At 42.7% G+C, this 18532-nt stretch overlaps 1 protein-coding gene across 2 annotated transcripts in view; it reads right to left on the bottom strand.

The window, feature by feature from the left end:
* The window catches only part of SEMA5A (semaphorin 5A), a 400847-nt gene that overhangs the window by 63070 nt on the left and 319245 nt on the right, over positions 1-18532 (bottom strand). For both annotated transcript variants that reach the window (XM_080679990.1, XM_080679991.1), the window contains exon 12: positions 393-600. In XM_080679990.1, the coding sequence (XP_080536116.1) occupies positions 393-600 (208 nt within the window). The remainder of the gene's footprint in view (positions 1-392; positions 601-18532) is intronic.

Raw genomic sequence — 18532 nt, 5'->3', positions numbered from 1 at the left:
CATTACACAAATAAAATTAAACTTGTGCCAAATTAATGCAGGAATACCAATGACCAGCATTATCACTGAGTGTTCTAAGGCGCTGAATAACTTGTTGTAGCCCTGACCGTTGCTTGCCGATGTAATAATATGGCTCCTCCTCTGCAGACACTGGTGGGTTATGTTCATCACAGTAAATCCGTTTTCTTCAAAACCCTCTGCATCCTGGGAGTCAGGACACAGGGACGTTTAGGCCCGGCTGCCATTCAGCCCCAGGGAATGTGAAGGCCCCTGTCCTGACTCCCAGGATGCAGAGGGTTTTGAAGAAACGTCCCCGCAGGAAGGCAGGGCCATCTCTCTGGTGGCATGGCCACGGGGGCAGAGCGTGCAGGATGGACCTGGGGCTGCCCTACCTGCGCGTGCGGTGGAACGGGCACCTCTTCAGCGGGATCCTGGCCACATGCTCCCGCAGGCCCACAAACAGGACACTCTGGCTGTGCAGGATCTGCAGGCTCCGGATGGGCTCCCTCCGCCTCTCCGGAAAGAGCTCGATCTCTTCCAGCACACAGCTCCCCGAGGTCGCAGTCAGTGGCGCCCGCACCTTCTTAATGGTGCCATAATCTGCAAAGGCAACAGGGAAGGAAGGACATGAGGTCAGCGGGCCTCCCAGCCTGGCCGCTCAGAGAATCATCTGAGGAGCTTTGAAAATGCTGTTGCTGGGGCCCCAACCCAGACCTAGTCAATCAGCTGCACTGGGTGTGGGCCTGGGCGCCAGGCATTTTTACAGCTCTCAGCAGACCTAGCATGCAGCCAGGAAAGAGAACACTCAGCTACCATCTGCCTCGTCCTGCAGCAAGTCTGGAGACCAGCGCTTACTGCAGCTCAAAGGAGCCACCCACCCCCTGGGGACCATCAGGTGACAGAAATTCTAAGAGACAATCTTGGATTTCCAGTGTCAGAGGTCCTGACTTTGCCACCGCAGGAAGGCAGATGCCAGGCCATGAGCAACTGCAAATCTGCAGGACAGTGAAGGCTGACCCTTTTCCATCCTGCCCTGCTCTGTCCCCTTCCTCCCAGTTTACATCAACCCCTTCCTCTTTAGCTCTGATGTTCTTCTTGGGGATGCTTTTCTTGGTCTCAGCTCCCCAAAGTCTTCTAACCTGTATGATAAACATCCACTCCTGACCTGGACCCTGCAGTTCCATCTGCAGTTTCTCTGTTCACCACATGTGTCTGCTCCTTATTTTTAAGCACTGCCCAAGGATGAGTGTCCCTGACCATCCCCAGATTGGCTGTGAGGGGCACGGAAGAAGGGCCTTTCAGCCAGTGAGGGATCAATGCCATGTGTCAGGGACATAGAATTAAAACACATGCTATTGCCCCTGGGGCTAGGCCCCTGCTATCAGCCTGCAAACCCAGTGCATGAACCCAACCCTCTAGAACAGCCGTGGGCAAACTACGGCCCGCGGGCCAGATCTGGCTGTTCTATCCGGTTCTCTTGCTCTGCCCTCCGCTCCGTTACTTTGAATTTATATTAGTTCACACAAACACTCCATCCATGCTTTTGTTCCGGCCCTCTGGTCCAGTTTAAGAACCCATTGTGGCCCTCGAGTCAAAAAGTTTGCCCACCCCTGCCTAGAAGCACCTCCCCAACATGTCATCAATTCCTCAAGTCATCCTGAAGGCACTGACTGAATAAAACCCATCGGGGTCCAAGGTTTCCAGCATTCTTATTCTGCACACAGAAAATGGGTAAGAAGCGACCTAAAACCAAAAGTAAATCATAACCCTTTGGCTCCAAGGCCTCCTGTCAATCATTCATCTTGGAAGGCTCTGGACAGAAAATACTTCCAGTTTTTTTGTTTTCGTGAAAGTCCTTAGAGATGTTTACTTTTACAGAGAAAGGATGTTTACATTTAAAGGAAAAATACTTATGCAGACATATGTTGTCCTGAATTTATTTAAAAATGGCTATCTGAAACATCTCCTGTGAACATGTATTATGAACTGACTGCAAAATAATGCATGCACTATTAGTAAACTATTACTTAATTTTATTTTAAGCCAACTGGTTAATGTGTTTGAGAAAGTTCAAGCATAAAAAGCATAATTCTGCTGTATGCTGAGATGATGAAAAACACAGTATCTGTCTTTTGCTGGGGGGGAGGAGTATGTGTTTGTGAGCAGGAGAGAAAGAGAGGGGGATGGGGAATGGAGGGAGGGGGCAGTCTGTGGAACAGGCAGGCAGACATTTTAATAAATACACAGCACATAGATTTAAGTGTTAAAGAAAATTTGTTTGACTTTACTGTGCAAGTCAACTTAATTTTGACTTGGAAATCACAGTTCCCAGCTGGTGGGGAATTCGCCTTCATTGACTCAGGGTCTTCCTGCCCGGCATAGTGCAAAGCATGAATGAACACAAGGCATCAAGGCAGTGACCGGGACAAGGTGGGCATTTCAGGAAGGTGAGTGAGCAGCGATGTTTCAGCCACAGCACCCTGAGAGGAGGTCCTCACCAGCAGAGGGAGGTGACAGCCTCCTGTGGAGCAGCGACAGGGACATCAGGAAACACTGAACGAGCCAGTGGATGGCCAGGCTCTCACAGGGTGGCGGTGATGGCAAGGCTCCTATGAGAGCTTAAATAAGAGACTCTTGGTGCAAAACAGAGCATTTTATAGAAATGGAGGAGTGGGGCGGGGAGGGGACAAAGGAGAGGGGAGTCCAGCTGGTGAATCCTCATCTCCTGTCTGTTACTACACTATTTTCACGGGAAACACAGCTTAGAGAACTAAATCCTATGCTACAGCTTAGCAAAGACCCCTTACTGCTTAACAGGTATTTTTGGTAGATTATTACTCTGCGAAACCTGCCTAAATAATTGTTCAAATGTCAGTACACTGACATGCATTTCAAACTCCTAAGCAATTGCACGTAAAGATTTTTAAAAAGATCTTTAATAAAATGACTTCAAAGAAATAACCATCACAGATCAAAACTTGCCAGCATATTTTCTGCACACCGGGATCTGGTTTTCCGGCTGACCTGGATGTGACAACACCGCGTGGCTTAGAAGCACCTCAGAGAGTGGTGCTCAGTGTGGAACTCGGAGGTGGCCCACCTCCTCTGCCTCTGCTGGGTCTCCTCCTCCTCCTGAAGCATCTGATCCCGTGAGGAGCCTCCTGAAGCCCCTCCCTCCCGTGGCACCAGGGTCAGCACATGTGGAACTCCCTTCCCCACAGCATTTATGAAGCTCTTTTGGTTCCTTGAAGCCTTTCCTTCTTCCTTCTGCACGTTGTTCTCGCTCCATGGCCAGAACACTGTCACCTAAGCGTAGAACACCTTTCTCACCTGGATGTCTCCAGAATACTCACTCTACTCCCCGCAGGCAACCACGCTGTCTCTTGCCTCAGATCTTCTGCATGAGGCGTAGGCACCATCTGAGACATCTATGGGCCTTGCTGGGCCTGTGTGTTTCTTCACCTTCTGCTCCCCTCCCCGTCACCTCCCTGTGCTGGTCACCAGGGGGCGCTTGCAGCACAGAGAGCCTGCATTGCCCTGGTCCCTGCACAGGCAGGTCCTTTGCCTGAAGTGGCCTCCCAGCCACCCTGCTCTGAAGCCTGCTGTCTTTTTGTCCTAGTTCAGATGGCTGACAGTCTTCTCTGGCCCCTCCGCACACTCCCAGGCACAAGTTTCCTCCTGTGGTGCCCATAACACCCAAGTCAGGGCATTCTTCCACCACTGACTTGTCTTTCTACAAGGGACATCTCCCACGGGCAGGGATGGGATCTTGTTCTTTCCATCTCAGGGGCCTGGTCTGGTGGCTGGCACATAATAGGTGCTCAACTTCCTTAAAGAATGATTAATCGTGAATATATAGAAATTATTTAAAATGGAGATATAATAAGACATATAACATTTTGTACAATGTGTTTAAGGCGTGCAATGTGTTGATTTGCTACTTTTAGATATTGCAATGATTGCCATCCTTGTGTTAGTTAACATCTCCATCACGTCACACAATTTTACTACATACAAATGGGTAATTTGAAACACAAAATAACCAAATAATTTCAAAGAATTCCAAGAAATACAATTCTCCTTGAATAAATTAAATCAAATAAAAAGAAAGCCTGAGTAATTCTCCATTTTAGAGAAGAGGGGGTTTAAGGAGTGACATTTCTAAATCCCACAACACTAATGACACCACTATACTGAAGTAGAAATGTAATCAGGGACTCTGGAGCGGATTCTTAGAATCCCCACCAGCCAGCACCTTGACAAGTAGAGGGTGCATCAAACCTTCTATGCTCCATCAGGCTCCAGTCCAGTGTCCTCCCCTCCTTATTCAACACAAGGCTGAAGCACACTTTCTCTGGACAAGGATGTGGCAAAGTCATTGTTTCTTTCTCGGCAGGAGGGCAGGGTCAGATCATGAAAGAGACCAATGATTTGCACAACAATGGGACCTTCAGAGCCCTTCATTTGTTGTTGTTTTGCTTTATAACATTTATCACAGTTTAATTGCTAATTCACTTGCATTGTGACTTCTACACTTGACCTTAAGCTCCATGGGAGGGGAGGGGAGGGGTTGGGAAGGGAGGGGGAGGGTGGGGAGGGGAGGGGTTGGGAGGGAAGGGAGGGGGAGGGAGGGGAGAGGAGGGGTTGGGAGGGAAGGGAGGGGGAGGGAGGGGAGGGGAGGGGTTGGGAGGGAAGGGAGGGGGAGGGAGGGGAGGGGTTGGGAGGGAAGGGAGGGGGAGGGAGGGGAGGGGAGGGGACGGAGATGTCAACTACTAAAAATGGTATGGACACATCTGAGAGTCATATATTTATAGTTTATCTCTCAAACTGAACACTATAAACACTCACTGGGAAAGAGACAGAGCTACAGCAGGATTTTGAAAACTGGTCAAAGCTGAGAAAACAAATGACCCTGAACTACCTTCAAATAGAAAGGTGTAGGTGATGGGATCTCTCATCAAACACAGCTGGAATAATCAACCCGTTAAAGCTAATGCAAACAGGAATAAAATCTAACAAATTGTTTCAAAATGAAGCTAACATGAAAAGAAAAGCACAGGTGGCTATCTTGATGTACACATCAAAAAATATTGACCGCCTTCATTTTCTGCATTCAGTCCCTTTTCTGAATCATTTACTTGGGACAATGAGTGATCTCATTGGTAGGGCCACCTCCAAGGCAAATCATGTACCATCATTTTGTTTTCTAAACTACAATTTCAAATGGTCACAGGACATTAAAGTTGGAAGGGACCCACAAAAATATTTTGAATTTGGCAGGTGAGAAAAGCAAAGCCCAGAAAGGCTGAATTAGAAAGATCAGACTATTGGGCCAGAATTTAGGTCCCCATCATATCAATCAAGGACTGGTTTCTGTACCTGCAGAGGCATTTTTGTTTTGAAAGCATATAAAGGTAATATTCAATTCCTATAATGGTGAGTCAGTAATTGTATAGCTGATGACTTCCTAAAAGATCAGGTGGACTGATAAAACAGTGTACTCAATGGCAGTTGTTATTCAAGGCAAAGATTAAGCCATGATTTATAAACATGTGCTTATCTTATGGAATTCAAAACACAGATAATTAATGTATAAGTGGGGCCAAGCCCAGGACAGAACTGACTTCTCTATCAGGCTTGAGGCTCTCATTTCCACAAGCTCAGGAAGCAAAAAATAAATAATCTGATTTTAAAAAATCTATTTCGATTCTATTAGAAAAAAAAAAAGAGGGAGGATTTAAGGTGGCAAAGATTTGTTTAAATGAAAACATTTACAATTAAAGTAAGAACCTTAAACTGCTAATTGCTGTATGTAATACAAGCTCTGTCTACTGTAAGCTCTAATGCACGTAATTCAGTTAGTAGTTGTTGAAAAGTAACCATATATAGAAAACAAACAAACAAAAACAACAAAAAAAGAAAATTAACCATGTTTGACTTTGAGAAAAACTATCAATGTTCAGTTTGCCAACTAACATGAATTTAGCAGTTTTAACAAGGTTCTATTTTGCATCTTGATAGAGATGGTCAAGTATAACAGTCTATATCATTTGGTATGAAAATATGCCTTATAATCAGATAGGGACTGTTATGGACACAAAATTCATATGTTGAAGTCCTAATTCCTAGTATCTCAGACTGTGACTGTACTTTGCTACAGGGCCTTTAACATAGTAATGAAAATAAAGTTAGGTCATATGGGTGGTCCCTAATCCAATGTAACTGGTGTCTTTATAAGAAGAGGAAATTAGGATACAGACCTGTGCACCCCCATGGAGGACACATTGACCTTGGAATTCCAGCCTCTAGACTGTGAGAAATACATTTCTGTTGTTTAATCCGCCCTGTATGTGGTACTTTGTTATCTTTGTTCTGGCAGCCCCAGTGAACTAGCATGGAGACTCCAAGTCAAGAGTAGGAAATATAAAAATAGATTTTTCATCCAGATACTTGCTCAAGGCAATTTGAAAAATAGACTGTAAATTATTTTCCCTATTTCTCTAAGATAATGTGACTCAATTCTAATGCAAGAGTATTATAAATAATGTCAGACTCAAATTTTTTACCTATTATGATCACAACCTAAAATTTACATTAGTGATGAGTATTTTCAAATATTACCATTTCTTTTATTTGATGCCTATAAGCTATACATATGGTTATAGGGTAGAAAAGAACAGGAGATGATGCGGGACATATAACATTGTGAAGAACTGATGCATTTTGATAAACATTATCCAATAACTCATATAGTTGATGTTATTGCTCACGACCTTTTGGCTAATGACTCTGGTGATCTTTAAGGGAAATTAAAGAGAACTAATGAACACTCAAGAATGAACTTTCAAGTATCTGAGGAAAAGGTCGCTGATCATAATGTATTTCTTTTTGGAGGATTTGTAGAATTTCAGTCTCACCAAAATTCAAGATTTTATGAAAAAAAAATCCTTTTGTAGGAAAGGAGGAGGGCAGGAAGAAAGGAGCGAGGGAGAGATGAAAAAAAAAAAAAAGAAATGTGGTCAACTCAATAAAATGTTTACTATTGCTGTGAATTAAATAATGTTTATTTTTCATACTTGAATGAAAGACAGCCTTCCTTCATTCACTAAAGTTTAAAAAAAAATGAAACAATAGAGTGGAAGTCATTATACCCTATGTGTATAGTGACCCTGTAAAATGAAAAAGATGCCAAAAAATTAACTTAAGAACAGCAGCTTGCAACAGTTCCAAAACTCATAATAAATAGATATTTTTTCCTCTAAGATGCAATAAAAATTTTAGAAGGTGGAGTGGCAACATACTTGATATATAGAATTTCTGTTGTTGTTTTTAAGAAAAGAGTCATTCCAAGAAACAGAGAGCTGGTTCAAAAGAATGTGATATAAAGATGTCATGGTTATTGCAAAGCATTGGACAGTGAAATCTTTAATCTTGACTCCATTTTCCTCTTATTGTTTCTCTAACGTTTGTCATGTTTGAAAGGAATGTTTATTATTCTGCTTTCCCCGTGCTGAATCCAGTACCAAAATTAAAACTGAAGGGACAACTGGCAATTCTGACACAGTGATCTGTGACAGGCTGGAGAATCCCTGAAGCCACCAAGGCCACTAGCCTGGGAAGCGAATTTACCTTATTTCCACTTGTGCATCCGACTCTGGTCCCAGACACTGTACCTGAGAGCCATTCTTAGTTCTTGTCTCATTGATCCAGCCTACTGCAGCATAAAAGGAAACCTTTTGTATTTGCATCCTTTGCTGTTCCAACCATTATCCATAAGGTAATGATGAAATGCCCTCTTCTACTCACTGGGCAGCATGTTGCCATAGCAACAGATCATTATATAAAGTTCATCAATTCAGCCAGTCATTACCCCAAAGTAGCAGACAGCTAATATGCTATGAAAGTTCTTTCTTTTAACTTGTAATTGAGCAAGTGAATTAAATTGGTCTTGGCACTGGGAGCTCAGCATTACATTTATATAGTAAAAGAAAAAACAGGTCTTCTTGGCTAGTGTATGACTGAAAAGATGATTTTAATTAACTCTGTTTATCAGATGCAACTAATGGCTTATTTCTTCCCCAAAAGCATATGTTAGCCAGTTTAAACATCCTAGTCATAAATAACATATAACATTCTTTTACTTCAAGTATTATTTTAAGCCATTTTCCCACATCCTGACCCATGGCATATAAGCTTCAAGGAGTCAGGCTCTGGGGGCCAAAGTCTGTACTGTTTATTGGGGACTCACTGGAGTCTAGAAGGGTTCCTGGCACACAGTAGGTGCTCTAGCGAGCACATGGTTCAGTGTGTGGACCCTAACGCCCAATGGCCCAGGTTAGACTCCTGGATCCAGGTGACTCACATCTCTGGGCCTTCTTCATCCTGAGGTCCAGCTCACAGGCCCAGGACCACACAGGGAGTTGATTCATCAGTGGGCTTGGATGGTGCCTGGCACACAGGGTCCACTATGTAAAAACTAGAGGCCCGATGCACGAAGATTCTGCAAGAATGGGCCTTCCTTCCCCTGGCTGCTGGCACCGCCTTCGCTCTAGCCAGAGCCACCTTTTCATTCCGGCCCGGAGCTGCCTTTCCACTCCAGCCTGGAGCCGCCTTTCAGCCTTCCCACGCTGCTCAGAGGCCCGGAGCAGCTGGGGTGGTGCGGAATGCCTGCATCATCATCATGGCGATGACACAAGCGTCCCACCCCTCCCCAGCCACTCGGCGCCTGCATATGCAAATTAACTTGCCATCTTTGTTGGGTTAATTTGCATACTCACTCCTGATTAGCTGGTGGGCGTTGCGAAGGTACGGTCAACTAGCATGTTACTCTTTTATTAGTGTAGATGTGTTTTATTGTTTTCTTGCTACTTTTAGCTTATAGATAGATTATAAGCCCTACTCACATCTTGTACAACATGAGCAAGCTCTCTGCCCCTGTCAGACCTGCACACATGAAACAGGAGGAGAGATGATCGCTCTATGAATACTGCCTCTACTGCCTGTAGAACAAAACCTCCAAAGCACCATTCAGTCCTCTAACTCATAAGCTGATGCTTATAGGAAATTTACTACCAAAGTTTCCTGAGAATAAAAACTATATTACATTTTAAACAAGAGTGCAATTAATAGAGTCCTCTGGGTACCTTTTCTAAAGCTCTCATCTAACCCCACAGCTTACATCTAACTCTCATCATTCTGCTAAGGAGGCAATTCAAGTTTCTAGAAGGAAATTTGCTTGGCTTAGATTTATTGTGTCTAAATTACAAAACAGCCACCCAGTTGGCAAAGTTGGCAGCCCTCCTCTGACAGTCACCATGCAGGAATACAGAGTCTAAATTACCCTTTCACCCCCACCGGTGAAATTTATACTGCGTCTAATCCCATTAGGTGTGGATTGAGATGGTTGAGAAAAATCTATGCTAAGCATTTTTGTATTTTTGCAAAATTAATTTAAAAGAAAAAGAGAGCTTTTTACTCAATGAAATAAGAAAATTATTTTGTCATTTTTCTTAATTGCTACATTATACTAATTATGAACTAGTAGTTCATATTTATACTAATTATGAACTACTAGAGGCCTGATGCATGAAATTCGTGCACTGGGGAGGTGTCCCTCAGCCCAGCCTGCACCCTCTCCAATCTGGGACATTCCTCTCACAATCCGGGACTGCTGGCTTCTAAACACTTTCCTGCCTGGCTGCCTGATTGCCCCTAACTGTTCCCCTGCCAGCCTGATTGACACCTAACTGCTCCCCTGCTGGCCCGATCACCCCCAATTGCCCTCCCCTGCAGGCCTGGTCACCCCCAACTGCCCTCCCCTGCAGGCCTGGTTGCCCCACGCAGCCTGCTATTCAGTCATTTGGTTGTCCTTCACTAACCCCCCTGCTGGCCTGGTCCTAGGCAGCCATGTTGTGAGGGTGTGAGGGTTAATTTGCATATTACCTCTTTATTATATAGGATAGCTTGTCTCATGTACCAAGCTATTTGGTAGCTGGAGTTTTCACTCTTTCTTCAGTCAGGATCTTATTCATTCCCATGGCTTCAAACTGTTCTGAGATCTCTATTCCAGACCCAGACCTCTCCCTTTACTTTCAATGGATTTCCAAGCAGCTATCAGACCTTCATGTGTATGTCTAGAACTGAGCTGTGTCTCCCCTTCGGCTCAAATCTGTCCATGCACCTGAAATCCTGAATTCATCTGCTAGGATAAAAATTTCAATTTGACCTGAAATTGGGACTCAAACATTTTTTGTTATTATACGTTTATTTCTAGTCTGCAGAGGCAAGATTTTTTAAAGGAAAGAAAAGGGGAAAAAAATAGATACAGAGGCAAAGAAGCATTTATCAGACTGTCAAACTACAGCGGGAAGGCAGAGGAGGTTTTGCAGGGCGGGGGGGGGGCGGGGGGGTGGTGCTGTAAGAGATCAACCAAAGGACTTGCACGCATGCATATAAGCATAACCAATGGATAAAAGACACTGGGGCGGGGGGGCGGGGGGCAGGTAAAGGCATGTACTGGGGGGAAGGGGAGGCTGGGGGGAGGTCAATGGGGAAAAAAAAAGGAGACATATGTACTACTATTTGTAATACTTCAAACAATTAAAAAAATAAATAAATAATTTAAAAAATTTTTCAATTTGACCTATTCATACCATTCATCTTCATCTCTTGTCACTGTACCCACAACACCAGCTAATTTACATTTGTCACCTTTCAGAACATCCCTGGTTTTCTATATCTGCAGATTTTGCCTAATTTGCACCTTCTCTTGGGAATATCCATCCATACCTTATCCACCAGGCAACTATTGCCCTATCTGTAAGAGCCAACTCCCACACCTCTCCTCTGGGTGTGTGTGTGTGCGTTAGGGGGGTGGGGGGGGGGGGCGTGTTTCTGACTCTTCTAGTTCAGGTCAGTGGTCCCAAATCCCTGTGCCTCAGGGATCTAGAGGAAGAAATGCTTAACCAGTCTTTGTGGAAATGATGGGGATGAATATGCCTATACTTTTCAACTGTACCAACTGAATCGGCATTTGCCAGGCAGAGAAGGAAATCACAGCATGTGAGGGAAGAAGGGTGGCCTGACCAAAGCAGGGATGATGAGGGACCGTGATGCATGGACACGTAGGATTAAAGTTCCTCAGAAAGGGTTGGAACCAGTTGTGAAACAGTCCAGTTTATGTGTGTGTGTGCAATACTACAAACTACATCAAGGATAAGAAAGTGCTGGACTCCACAAAACACTTTGGTCAGCCATTTGCAATAAGGTAGCAGAGGTAAAGATTCTAGTACTCTGAGAATTAGCAACTTCAGCATCCCAACCTATGGACCATGAATGGGTTACAAACACACTGTGACACAGATCCCTTGCACTCATGGGACAGAGCAGATAGTTTTGTCCTGCTGGGTTGGTCCTTCATGGCAGAAAGTGACCTTGATTTTTCCAATGTGCCATATAGAATGTCATTCTCCCTGGTTGCCATGATCGGGAAGCCCTGCCTTGAACAAAGTCCTACACACGGGCTGCAGGAGATATGACAAGGACACACCTTAGCAACAATACTTAGAACAACAAAATACTGGAAACTCCCCAAATGCCAAACAAGATTACCTTAAGTTCAGGCAAATAAGGGAAAACTAGACAGCAGTGAAGATGAAGGAACTTCAGTTGCATGCATGAACATGGAAAACTCACTCATTACAAAAAATATTGAACACCATTTTTAAAAAGTAAGTCTTAGGAGGATATACATAAATTCACTTACTAATGTTCAAAATCATATAAAATCAAGTTATGCATTCAGGGTATGTCTCAGAGGATGCAGAACAAAACTCAAACATGGAGAAAAGATTGGATCACAGACCACTAGAAATGTCAAAGGCCTCGTCAACAAAGCTGGGTGAGAGGTCAAAGCCCAGTCAGGGCTAGATGAGCTGGCACTCTGCCTGCGTGTGGTGCTCCTGGCATGTTAAGGCCAGGGAGGCCCCAGAACCTGAGAACCCAAAGGTTCAGTTTAAGTCCTGAAGACGAGCTGTCTGGTGAATCATCATAGGCCAATGAATCAATGAAGACTGATAGCTGTCTTGTATCCAATCCATGCAGAGGGAAATTAACACTTCCCACAAATATTAAAAAAAACACACTACACCAACATTGAATAATCAATACAATTTCTAATTGAACAAGGAAACCTGGGGCACTGTGTGGACAGTAGTAACATTTCTTTGGAGTTATGAGATACATGATTTCACAGAAACAATAAACTAGGTTTTTGTATAAGCAGGACAGTGGGTCCAGAAAAGGAGGCTATTGTGCTTAAACTCCAATAAATGCCATGGTACCTAAAGCAATTATACCAAAAAACCTGCATCAGGCAAGCTTTCTATGAAAATATAAGGTAAGGAAAATAGTTTGTATTTCTTTTGTCCAGAGACCACACTGCTTTAATACCTGGGACAACTTTCAATTAATACTGATCATGTGAAACACGAAAAAGTAGAAAGATGTATATGGTTCTAAAACAAAACAAGATGGAGAGAGACCAAGAAAACCATAAAATCAGTTACTCCATAGAGAGCCAAAAAAAAAAAAAAAAAGAAAGAAAAGAACATTGCATCACATTTAGAGTAAATTGGTGTATTTACTGATTCATAGAATATAACTTCATAATATTATTTTGTGGTTGGGGAACTAGGAATTAGCTATTAAAATTATTTAGAAAACATAGTTAAAAACAAAACACATTAAAATGCAAGAATTCATATTCCTATATTTAGTAAAACAAAATAATTAGCTGTGTTTATGCCATTTTAAGTGTTTTGGCATATATTAAGTTGTTTTTAACAGTAGAATTTTCATCCTAATTGGGCCTGACATAAACTAACACTAAAGAACTAGATTTGCTTATTGAGTTCAGGACACTGAGAAATGTCAGGGGAACAGCAGAAAGCCAGGCTACACTTTAAATTTGGCTGCAAGACCAGAAGCACAGTGCAAAAGCATACCCGGCTGTTAGTGGCGCTGGGCCGCTGGAGTAGAGTCCCACATTCTGGATGGCTCAGAGGAACAAATGTCTTATCTCACAGTTCTGGAGGCCAGCAGTCTGAAAAGGTGGCAAGGCCATGCTCCCATGAGACTCTGGGTGGCACTTTTTTGTCTCTTCTAGCTACTGACCAGCATGGCTCAGTGGTTGAGCATTGGCCTATGAACCAGGAAGTCATGGTTCAATTCCGGTCAGGGCACATGCCTAGCTTTCAGGCTCATCCCCAGTGTGGGACTTGTGGAAGGCAGGCAATCAGGGATTCTCTCTCATCATTGATGTTTCTCTCTCCCTCTCCCTCTCCCTTCCTCTCTGAAATCAATAAAAATATATTTAAAACAACAACAAACAAACACTAGTCATATTGGATTAAGGACCCAGCCTACGCCAGAATAAGTTAATCTTAACCAGTTACATCTGCAAGGACTGTATTTGTAAGTAACATCACTTTCTGAGATACTGGCAAATTAGGACTTCAACCTATCTTTTGGGAGAGGGGACACCATTTAATCCATAACACCAGATTTTCCTACATTGTCATTATTCACTGAAAATTATGCTATCATTAAACTCAACATTCATTAAATGTTATCAAGTAAGCATTAAAACTACATAATGTTTCCTAGCAGCCTATGGGAACACCTTATATAAATAGGCACATACAAAATACGTCCAAATTGGTTTGGATTTCCAATTTCCACGGAGAAGGACAGAATTTGGAGTGCCATAAACAATCTTTCCGGTATAGTATTTTCACAATGTAATGCTTATTGGAACACTTAGGCAGTTGCAAATTGATTATAAATACTGAGGAAGATAATTGCTAGTAATGGCAACAGGGAATGTATTACTGTAGTTTTGGTGCCCAAAAGGACCTCCATAGTGTTTCCCAAGTCTTATGTACTTAGTCCAAGGGAATGTTGAGGTCTGTCCTCACTCATCAGACTCTCCCTCTCTTTAGAAAGGGAGATGAAAGGCCTGAGGAGAATTAGCTACTGGAACAAACTGCACACAGAGATAAAGTCAGGAGGGGGATTTCACTTTTTGTGGAGCCAGTTGCCATTTGTTACTATGACAGAAGAAAGTTCTAGACTACATAGGAGATTGTCTATTTGTTTTTTCTACCTGATCATTTTGAAAGTATTAATGGTATCTGGATTTTAATAATGATTAGTAGGAACTAGTAAGAATGTTGTGTTGTGTATTAAAAATATAGTTGGAAGAGAAGAGTGGGAGAGTAGGACAGAGCCGCAAAACTAAGTGGAAGACAACAGGCATGAGTTTGGGCTCCCATCTACATCGATGAGGCACCTTCTTTCTCTTCTCTGACCCCTTGTGACCCTCAAAACCTCACCTATTTGGGGACCCCTTCTCTTGCTCCATCAGACTTCCTTCTCAGTGAGATTCCCATCAATAATTGTAAACTTTATAAAAGGCAAGTCCATAAGGTCTACTCTCTACCAAAAATGCTCAAGGTGGGTCATTCCAAAAAACTCAAGTCCTTGAACATGAATTCAAGTCTTTACCTTACACCTCTTGAAAATGTAAAGACAACAGATCTCAGAAATTACTTCTTAACACGGAAACCCTCACCTAACCCATCCCCGCTTCCTGCTTTATTTTTCCCAAGTTAACATTTAATGTAACATTTTCTGTTGTTTGTTTTATCTTTTTTTAAATATATGCTTCTTGAGGGCAGAGTGTCTGTCTGTTGTGTTCACAGCCAAATCCTCTTCTGGGAATTGGACACAGAACCTCACTCTCTCCCTTCTCAGTATTACTCACCTGCCCAAACCAAAAACGATCAGGAGGCATTGTTGATCTTACCCATCCCCTCACCCTACATACCTCCACAACACTTACTGCACCTGACAGCTTCTCTCCATGAAAATGCCCAAGAACAGCTTTTCTCAAAGTTTTTTTCATTATCACTATGGCAAAGAGACACTTGACTTTTTTTTTTCTGGAACTATCCTACTACTCATGGAATTTTAATACTAGGGATTGTATATTTGTCTGTGAGGTGCCTGTATATCTATTATCCATTCACAAAAATAAGACGGTTTGTCCCTCAAGAACTCATTTTTGCCTTCTGGAGGTAGTATCACCTACTTGAGCAAGTATGCTTTATTCTACACCACTGCCTGTGTGCCAGACACGCTGGCCATACACATCTCCTCCTGGACTTCATTTATGACTGAAATAGCCTTGACCACAGACTGACTAGACCATAATTACAATGCAATGCCATGTCACTACAATGTCTACTTATTTTTATAATTGGCGAATATTGCAGCAAAATCACACTGATGCTGTAAAAAGAAGTTTTACCCAAATTTTTCCTGTTTCTACCCTTGTGCTACCCTCCAATTCATTCTCCAGGAATAATGGATAGTAACCTTTAAAAACATTTGCTGTGTTATGTTACTTACATGATTTACAAATTTTTCAGTTTTATTATTTTACTTGATTAAAATCTGTGTTTCTCCACATGGACTAGAGAGTATATATCATCTGTCCCAGCCATGCTCTGTGGCCATGCCACTCTGCAGGCTTGAGTCAATTCTCCCTTACCATGATTGCCTAGAAAGCGGGGATGAGAGATGAGGGGGGCAAGGATTATGAGCTAATGCATATTTCAGGGTACAATCTCAGGGTTATGAATGAGGAAGAAAGTAAGGAGGAAAGATGGGAAGTGATGCCATGTGAGGCGCTACCATGGGGCCACTCCTTTATGCTGAGGCACAAATAGACATTTGCTTGGTTACATGAAAGCTGCCTCAAACAGCCCATTGGGAGGAAAAGGGAAAGCAAACATATTAGTCAGTTTCTTTCCATACTCTGCCTCTCATTGGTTGAAGCTCACCTCACAGGGAATGCATCCCCCTGTATTTCTGGTTGCATCTCAGAGGCCCTTTAGCATCTGCTTGAGAAGCCAGATCCACACCAGTGGGATGCTTTCTTACCCAAGTCCGGAAGTGGCATGAGGGGACTGGCCACCAGCTCGTTAGCATCAGTTGGAATAACCTCACAGTCCTGTTGAGGAATCTATCAGCTATGGTGGCAGATGAAACAGAGCAAATGGCTGAGGGTCCAAGATAACATAAGGACAATAAAGTCTGAGGAGGTGCTTAAGCCATGTTCAATTCAGAGATCTTCTCCATATGTCTGAACCTACTGTGCTCTACCAACTCTCCCAGCCCCTACCTACCATCATGTTCTATAGACACCTTAATGTTCCTTTTTAAAAATATATATTTTTATTGATTTCAGAGAGGAAAGGAGAGGGAGAGAGAGATAGAAACATCAATGATGAGAGAGAATCATTGATTGGCTGCCTCCTGCATGGCCCCTACTGGGGATCGAGCTCGCAACCCAGGCATGTGTCCTTGACCGGAATCGAACCTGGGACCCTTCAGTCCATGGGCCAACGTTCAATCCACTGAGCCAAACCTGCTAGGGCACCTTAATGTTTCTTTATCTGAAATGAAAATGAATTATCAGCTCCCCACCCATCCTTTTTCTATGACTTTTTTTCTGAGATATTGGTTCTGATTTTCTTCTTTGGCTAGAAATAAATGTTTCTGTTTTTCAAGTTTGAATCACAACTGCTTTTTCCTAAGTTTCCCATATGCCTTTATTTTTTGTAGGGAAAGATTAGTCTATAATAAAACTCTTGAGTCACATGTCCTTTTCCTCCAATTCACATACATATATTGCTTTACATGAAATCTGGTAGTGAGTACTCCACTTCCTCCCACCCCTTCTTTCTCAAAGCTTCTCCCTTTGTTTGGCTGAATCTAGCCAGTGATAAGTCCTGTTTTGTGTTTGTAAAAGAGATCCCTGGTATTCTACTGCCTGAGGTTTTCATTGTGAAGAATATCTGCCTGTTCTCTTTATTCCTTGTTGAGTATAACACTCTTAATTCACATTATTTTTCTCATTATATTTTAGACTATGTTTCACAGATTTGCAGCTGGATAGTATTCAAGGACCATCTAACTTCTTTCCATTTGGTGGTATTTTTTCTGCTGAATGCCTAAATAATCCCTTGCCTCCTGAATAATTCTCTTTACCCTTGGAATTTAAAAACGTAACCTGGGTACATCTAGTGCTCATTTATTCTGAATCAATATTGTTCAAACGTGGTGTGCTTTAAATTTGCAGACTCACTTCTTCCTTTATTTCAGGGAAATCATTCCTGGAACCTTTGCGTGTTCCTGCCCAGACCAGCAATTTCTATTACAGATAATATATGACCATTTATTTAACTTGATATATTTTAATCATTCTGTATTAGCTTGCTGAATCTTAAAGCATTTGCTTTTAAATCATGTCACAGCTCTTTTGCCAACTCATTAGCAATTCATACTTGCAACTACTGAAATAAAGAGTAAACATGTCTGTCAGGCTCACGCCCAATAGCAGATTTGGTATCTGCATCCCAGTGATGTCAGCATCTAACCCCAGAGAGCAGCAAGTTGCATACACTAGAGAGAGAGTCTAGGTCAAGAATAGCATTATTTCATGTAGAAGAGCACTACCTGGATACAGTCCAGAAATGCCCAGTGTGCAGTTCACCTGGGAGCCCCTTAGAACCAGTAACTCTGCACTGAACCAGAATCTCCTTGGGGTTGGGCTCGGAGCTGGTATTTCTACATGCCCTCCATTCTCATTCTCAAGTTGAACAAACACTGGTTTAAAAGAGCACTCTAAAAATAATAAGGGTCTGTATTAAGGGGATAACTAGTTATAGAAAAATAAAGTAAGTGGTTAGCCCAGGGGACAGAGGGCTCAGATCTACAGGATGTGGTGCCGGAACAAGAGTGAGAGAGAATATTGGGGAAGCATCAAGATTGTGCAAAAAAGATACACGTTTAATTATAGACACACTGGAATTGAGGCAAAGTGAAAATACAAGTAATATATTTCATCCTAGGAGTAGCCCTTAAGCCTCGTGTTATTTCTAGGGAGGCAACACAGAATTAGCGCGAGCTTAGCAATGGGCTGAGCCAGAGCAACAGGACCACGGGAGAGACAGGCAGAAGAGTCAGCAAAGGAATAGCACAGAGCAGTGCTCTGTAAGACACATGCATAGTCAACACCACTGAGATTTTGTCTTTGTGGAGAGGAACCGAGCAGCTATTTGGATATAAGACTCAGTCACTTAGAGAACTCCAGTCATAAATATTCTAAAGGAGTTAGCATTTGCCATTTTGCTTCTGGATCTGAGAAGACCTTCAAAGAAATAACAAAAATATCAGCATGGTAATGGCCCAGATAATGTGCTTAGCCCTGGCTGCATGTCCCACATGAGAGAGATGGAAGTAGCAAGATAACAGACCCAGAAAGTGCCTGGGAAAGGCTGTGAGACCCGGTGGGGTGGAGGCCAGCAGGGAAACCTGTTGGAGCTGAGGGAAGCACCAGGAACAGTACTACTAGCAGAGGTCTACTTCATGTTGACATTTAGATAATACTGACAAATACAATAAC

This window comes from Plecotus auritus (assembly GCF_963455305.1).
Source record: "Plecotus auritus genome assembly, chromosome: 7".
Taxonomy (NCBI): Eukaryota; Metazoa; Chordata; class Mammalia; order Chiroptera; family Vespertilionidae; genus Plecotus; species Plecotus auritus.
This window is presented reverse-complemented; position numbering and strand designations above follow the sequence as displayed.